The 7,474-nt window shown below is 43.0% G+C and overlaps 1 protein-coding gene across 1 annotated transcript in view; it reads right to left on the bottom strand.

Annotated features, from left to right (window-relative positions):
- Positions 1 to 3,073: 3,073 nt before the first annotated feature.
- The window catches only part of CHRNB4 (cholinergic receptor nicotinic beta 4 subunit), a 28,360-nt gene continuing 23,959 nt past the window's right edge, over positions 3,074 to 7,474 (bottom strand). Inside the window, exons 5-6 of the mRNA XM_050967023.1 lie at positions 6,185 to 7,157; positions 3,074 to 3,214 (exon numbers count right to left, since the gene is read on the bottom strand). Of these exons, the coding sequence (XP_050822980.1) occupies positions 3,074 to 3,214; positions 6,185 to 7,157 (1,114 nt within the window). The remainder of the gene's footprint in view (positions 3,215 to 6,184; positions 7,158 to 7,474) is intronic.

Genomic DNA, 7,474 nt, shown 5'->3' with positions numbered 1-7,474 from the left:
CCAGCAGCACGGCGGGAAAGGAGGAAGCAGTCTGATGTGGAGGCAGAGAGGTGAGGACCGGTGTGTGTTGCGTGTGAGCAGAGACAAGCGTAGGCAGAGCTGGTGGTAGGCATAAACAGACTAAGCAATTGCTTAGGGCCCTGAGCCCCCACCCGTTACTTATGTGTTGGTGGGGGAGAAGGCAAAAATATTCCTACTTAGGGCCCCCGGTGGGCTAGCACTGGCACTAGCTTTAGGGGCAGTGGGATAGCGCACATAGAGACTGGCTGTAGACTGCAGGGGCAGGGCAATGGTATAGACAGGCTGTGCAGGGGTGATGGGATCAGATGGGGAACATATTTGCTATGGTGCCTATTGCTGTTCTGAGGTTTCATGCTGTGTGTCCTGGTGTATGCTGGGGGAGGCTGGAGCTGGATTCTGCAGGAAAGGCACCCTAGTTTCTGTGCCCTTCTAGAGGGCAGACTGGAGAGTCTGAGCCAGCTCTAGTGTGACATCCTTTGTGTTGTTTGTTTTTTATACTAAACTAATTTGATTTTATTCTGCTCTTAAGCTGTCAAGGTCAGATCCCTGGGTCTAGTCAGGCTTTGTTGGGGGGTCTTCTTCTCTGCTGCCCTATTAGGGTATAGCTCTCTCTCCCCTTTACACTGCCAGAGTGGTGCAAAACAGATGGAGTCTGTCCAGTTCTTAATTTGTAATGAAAGAGGTGCTGGGACTCAAGCAATTTTTTTTATATTCATAACTGGTGCAGCAAGCCTAGAGGTGCCGGGGCTATGAACTGCCAATCCCTGTCATAACTTAAGCCCTGAGTCTGTCCCTAGATCTCCATTGCACTGCAGAATTTTTACTGAAAACATTGCACTGCATTAGAGAGAATGTAAGGGGAGAAACTGGAGGTTTTGGCTGCTGGGTAGGGGACAGTTCGGGCTTTTGGGACCCAAAAAAGCACGGAAAGTGGTTTGGGATTGTGGGATAAGCAGATTAGCTGAATGTTTTGCTAAAATGGTTGAAAGAATTTGATAGTTAATATTGGCATTTATACTGTCATTGTTAGGTTTCAGCATTAGCCCCTGTTGAGATGGTTGGGGACAGTTGACAATTCACAGCTTTTGGTTTGGGTTGCCAGCAGAACTAGGCAAACATCATGGTATCTGGTTACACTCGTAAGGTTTTTCCACAACCATAAGGGCTAGAATAACATTTTTTTATATGAAAGCTTGGATTGTAGAGCACAGTTCTGTGAAAACCCTGCAGCTGCAGAATCCTGGACTACAGGGAGGCCTGCCTGTCTTACTGTAGGTATGCATTCTCTCCAGGTGGTGTAAGCAGGCCTGACCGTTTCACAAATTGTCCTGACCACAAATTGTCACAAGGACATGGCCACAACATCTCCTGTTGGGAAACCTGAGGTACCACCACAATCAGAAAAAGGAGAACATTGCAATTCATATTGAATATAGCTGCCTTCATGCTGCTTCTCTACACCGCTCACAGTGGTTTCCTGAAAGTATATTATTTAGTAGGTTGCATGCAATGGGGTAATTGGTTTTTGATACAGAAACCAAGTCTGGTAAAGCTAATGGTGTCTTTATCTGTGAATTATCTACTAGGTTTAAACTTTTACAGTGGATACATAGAATAATGAACACCTCAGGAATGGAAGTTGTTTGTAACTCTGTCTCTGAAATGTTTGTAACTTGAACAAAACATTATGGTGGTTCTTTCAAAAGTTTACAGCTGAACATTGCCTTAATACAGCTTTGAAACTCTTCCATGCGAAAGGAAAATGCTGCTTTCCCTTTATTTTTTAGTAGTTTACGTTTAACACTGTACTGTACTGTATTTGCTCTTTTTTTTTCTTTTGGTCTCTGCTGCTGCCTGATTGTGTACTTCTGGTTCCAAATGAGGTGCGTGGTTGAATGGTCAGTTCATAACTCTGAAGTTCTGCTGTACTCTGTTAAGCTCAAATAGAAACAACAGTTTAGAGCTTCTCCTATGGAAACACTGATGCACCTTAGTGATTTGTTTCAGTGGTGTTGCTTACTGATGCTCAAGTGACTACATATGATATTGACAGATGAAGCTGAGACTGCTCCAGCACAAAAAAATGCAGTTCTCCTGCAGCAGGGTGAGTAACAGCTAATAAAGACAGTAGGTGGTAAGTACTATCCTGTAGTAGGAGAATCAGGCCCCCAAATCTCCAGTCCCAAAGACATGTTTATGTACTTTCTCAGCTATTTTCTGAGGATTGCATTGTAAAATACCTTAATCCACACTCGTGCCCAAAAATAATTTACTCCAGTAAAACAGGATGGTCAATCTGGATTGATTCTTCGTTGCTGTTTCTTCCCCATTTTAGCACTGCTCTCCTTTCCACAGATGGAACTTGCAGTCCAACCTCTCGAGTCACCATTTGCCTCTGCTCCTTATACACTTCCCTGTTGAGCTTCAGATTCGTGGTGCTGTAAATCAATTCCCCTTTTCTGAGTTATAAAGGCTACTGGAATGTTTTGGAAGTAAGGCTATTTAAAGGAGAGTTTTTCACATTTTATTTAGATTTCACCAATGAATAGAGTGTATAAATATGTTTATAATATATTGATTTGGGCTCCATAAACCAAACACAGAGTTTTGATGCATTTTAAGGAAATAAAAACCATAGCAATTGTTTCTCTTGAAACAGCAAAATTGTGAAGTGTGAACTGCAGGATCTTATGGAAACACGTCTTTCCCAAGGTGGCATAATTTTAATAATTTTAATAATGATCCTGGTGCACTCTGAGGAAAACTGGCAAGTTGTAGAAATAAATAAATTTCTCTATAAAATGTTTAAACATATTGAAATAAGAGCCAATATTTCATCAAAAGTAATGAAATTAAAAAAGAAAAGAATATCTTCTAGAAAATTCCTAACATCATGATAACACAGCAGGCCAAATTCTGCACTCAGTTCACCAGTGTATATCCAGACTAATGCAACTGACTTCATTGGTATCGCTTTGGATTTACACCAGTGGAACTGGGAGCAGAATCAGGTTCAGCATCCGTGTAAGCATTTTACAGTTTTAAATGAGAGCTAAGGGCTCACAGCAGCAGAGTGGTTTTGAAAAAGTGGCTGGAGAAATAGCCCAACAGTCCCAAGGACACAAACAAAGATGAATATCCAGAGAAACAGTCTGTCCACTACCATGGCAACATACTTCCAATCTTCAATGACCTGGAAGAAAAAGCCAGTTAAAGATTCATAGCAGTTTACCATGTTCATCTCCATCTCTTTTGTTGTTGGTCAATATTTGTAGTTTGTATGTGAAAATAAGAGAAAATAAATCTTAAGGTTCAGGATCACCACAGGAGTCAGGAAGGAATTTTCCGTCATATACAGTCCTGGACAGTTGGTGAATAACACTAGATATAGTTTACACCTTGCTCTGAAGCATCAAGTATTGATCACTACTGAATGCTTGGTGCCAGACTGGAGAGACCGTCAGCATAATCCAGTAAGCTCCTGTGTGTGAATTTTAATTTGCTGATACCGTTCATCCCAATTAACAGGAATGAACAATACTTACTGCTTTTAAGAAAAGAACTCCGTAGTTGATCTTGATTCTCAGTATGCAAGTGTTTTAATACATGTTAGCACTGCTGGTTGTACTCAAATCCCTGTCCAGTGTGGATGAGATCCTGGACCCACCGAAGTCACAATGGGAGGTGTGCCATTGACTTTAATGGGGCCAGGATTTTACATGGGAACTCTTCCTCTTAACGACTTTACAGTACTTCCCAATTGACTCGTGCCTTGTACTAGACTATTACATATTTTCCCCCTCAATGCACACGTGTACCTCCCATTGCCGCTAATGAGTGTTACATGCTTCTGAGAAGAGAATATACTGTAAGTACATGAACAGTCGTTATCAGACCATGAAATTAATGGAAAAAGCAGAGATTAGAATTCTGAATCTGGAAAACAATGGTTTGTAACTAGGCACTTTAAGTTAATGTCAACGGATCTGTGTGCAGAAAGCATTTAATTAATGTCTAACTTACAATACCTTGGATAATTGCTCTTTAGTCTAGGGTGAGGACAGAGAGTTTGTGAATCATAGGACTGGAAGGGACCTTGGGAGGTCATCTAGTCCAGTACCCTGCACTCTTTTTTTAATATCCAGTACAAGTTCTTTACAAAAGCACAGATAGTATTGAAACACCTTTTCAGCATTTTTCAGCATTTGTGCACATCAAGTCCATTTCAGTTTGTTTAAACTTAAGGCTATGTTTACAGATTTAGCATCTAATCTTTCTTTTTTCTGTTGACCAGTAATTAGTTCCTTGAAAATGCAAGAAAGTCACCAGTGTGGCTCCTGCAAGATCTGAAGTTAAAAAGGAGCCAGACTTTAAGACTACTTAACCTGTATATTAAAAAGAGAAGAGGAAGACAGAGCAGTAATGGAGAACCTAAGGCTAGATTGGGAGTTGGGGAAGAGGAGGGTAGGAAATTTTTCATGGTTGCGGGGTAGGTGTTGGGGAAATTCATGGGTGTTCATCTGAGCCTTCTGAGTTTTGCTGAACATTATTCAATGGATACTTCTCTGAACTTTAATGAGTAGCTAATGGAATGTGTCTCTACGTACCACTACAGGATGGCAGCGGAACTGCTCAAATGTGTGTCATAGGTCCTATACTGCTTATGGCTGATGGAGAGACTCCTTTTGCTCAAGTGAAAGAAGCCTCAGCTTTTGCAGTATGAATATCATGATTCTAGCCACACTCTTGCCAGAAAGTTCTGAATGGTGTTGGGAGGCAGCATAATGACCACCATGTGTCAACCACCCAAACAGGGTATGGAAAGCTAATTGATAGAGGGCACTTTTAGTCCAAAATAATAGTGTTCCTAGAAGGGGTTTGTGCCAATCTAACTAAATGCATTTTTAAACCCATTTAGTTTAAACTACTTTGTGAAGCCCAGCCCTAAGTAACTTACTCTAGCACAGGGGCGGGCAAACTTTTTTTGGCCTAAGGGCCACATCAGGTTTCCAGAATTATATGGAGACCTGGTTAGGGGAGGCTGTGCCTCCCCAAACAGCCAGGCATGTCCTGACCCCCGGCCCCTGCCTCCTATCTGACTCCCCCTGCTTCTGGCCCCCTGACAGCCCCCCTAACTCCTGCCCCATCCAACCCCCCCGTTCCCTGTCCCCTGACCACCCCCGGAGCCCCTGACTGCTCCACCACCACCCCATCCAACCCCCCTCTTCTTCCTGCCCCCCAGAACACCTGCCCCCATTCAACCCCTCTGTTCCCCGCCCTCTGACCGACCCAACCCCTATCCATACCCCCATCCCTGACCACCCACCCAAACTCCCCTGCCCTCTATCCAACCCCGCACCCTGCCCCCTTACCACACTGCCCAGAGCACTGGTGGCTAGTGGTGCTACAGCCACGCCTCCCAGAGCACCAGGACAGGCAGCCTCACCTCCTGGCTGGAGCGAGCCACACCACCACACAGCACAGAGCACTGGGTCGGGCCGTGGCTTTGCAGTTGCGCTTTCCGGTCGGAGCATGCAGCTGGCCGCCCAGAGCATTGCGCTGGCGGCTGTAGGGAAGGGGGAACAGCAGGGAAAGGGCCAGAATCTATCTTCCCAGCCGGGAGCTCAAGGGTTGGGCAGGAGGGTCCCACCAGCCGTAGTTTGCCCACCTCTGCTCTAGTAGAACCCAGCCGTGCTCATAGCTGGCTTACCTGCAGTCCATTCATTATGGGCCCAATTATATGGTGTTTCCTCTGAATAGGTATTGAATGTTAACCTTCTCCCTGCCACACACTAGCTGGGGTCTACACCCCATTACCTTGCTGATGTGAAAACACAGTTTGTTTAACATTAACTCATCTCCATCTCCCTTCACTCCAAAGCAATAAATGTTTGTGGGCTTCAGATTCTTGCCTGGCACACTGCTTTTTAGAACAATATCAGCTTTATCAAATTGTTATTCATAGGAAATTTATAGGAAAAGAAATGTATTACTACACAGTGATTGACTATGAAAATTGTAGCTAGGATCTCTATAAAAATTAACACTAAGGAAGAGGGTTGGGTACTTATTTCTCTTCTGAAGAAGAATACACTTATTTGAGACATCAAAGGAAAGAAAACTGGGGTTTGGAAAGATGGGAATGATTTCTCCTGTTACTTACACTCTGGTCGTTGTCCTCATTTTTCATGTGGTCTGCTATAAAACTGACTCCATCAATTGTTTCTTGGACTTCTGGAGAAAACTTCATTGAAGATCTTAACCTAAAATCTTGATGGCCACTGATGTTATCCAGATTCTCAGTAACTTTCAAATCGTATTTTCTGGCAGAGGCTGTGTTCACAAAGTAGGTGGAGTTTTTGTACAGGTCGGCTGGATCAGTGCATAGATGATCAGATTTATTCTTTCTGCGCTTGCTTAACCTTTGCCTTGCAGAGTTATTCTCTGGGCGTTTCATGAACAGAAAAGTTGGAAGTTTCTGAAGGAAAACCACCTTTACCCATGGGGGCATAGTGTGGGTGCTGGGAGATCTGTGATGGACATTCAGTACACAGACACTTGTAACTATTGAGAATGTTACTAATACCATTGTAAACATCAGATACTTCCCAATCAATGGGACATCCAGTGATGTTGGAGGGACAATTTTGGAGATCAGCAATAAGAACACAGTCAAGGCAAGCAGTACAGATATGCATAAGGTCATCTTTTCCCCACAGTCTGAAGGCAAGTAGAACACCAGGATAGCCAATGATGTAATAAGCACACAGGGAATTATAAGATTGATGGTATAAAAAAGAGGTTTCCTTTTAATAATAAAGTCATATGTCACATCAACATACTTTGGGTCTAAAGGGTTTACAGTCCTTCTTCCTGGAAGTGCTACAATATCCCATTCTCCGCTTGGTGTAAAGTCATCCATCCTTGCCATGGAAGTTTTAAGTACCATATCAATTTCTGTGTGATCATATGTCCAAGAGCGGAACTTCAGTGTGCAGTTTTGTTGATCAAATGGGAAATGCTTCACCTCAATCTTGCAGGCACTCTTGTAGATGGCTGGAGGCAACCAGAAAATGCTTCCATTGTTACTTACAATCGCATTTGTATACAGGGAAACTTCATATGTACCATCCGCGCTGAGGAAATGGGAGAAAAAATAAACAGTGAAGAGACAGAACATGGGTTCAAAATACAGAAAAGGACAAACTAGTACATTCTCAGCCCCCTCTGCTGAATCCAAAAGAGGTCCCACTATCTCTGCTGGAGTTAAACTTCTGTCCCCTTTCAGTGATAAAACCCAATCCTCAGGTATTTATAACTTGACAATGAAAACTACGTACACATTTTTCAACCTTTTGCCAATACTTAGACAATATAATTTATTAATGATAACGTGTATGTCTAGGGCCTGTTCCATCCAATAATCACGAAGTATTTTATAAACAATTAATTA

The sequence above is a fragment of the Gopherus flavomarginatus genome, chromosome 9 (genome assembly GCF_025201925.1).
Source record: "Gopherus flavomarginatus isolate rGopFla2 chromosome 9, rGopFla2.mat.asm, whole genome shotgun sequence".
Classification (NCBI taxonomy): domain Eukaryota; kingdom Metazoa; phylum Chordata; order Testudines; family Testudinidae; genus Gopherus; species Gopherus flavomarginatus.
The sequence above is the reverse complement of the archived record's forward strand: the minus strand, read 5'-3'. Positions and strand labels throughout refer to the sequence as shown.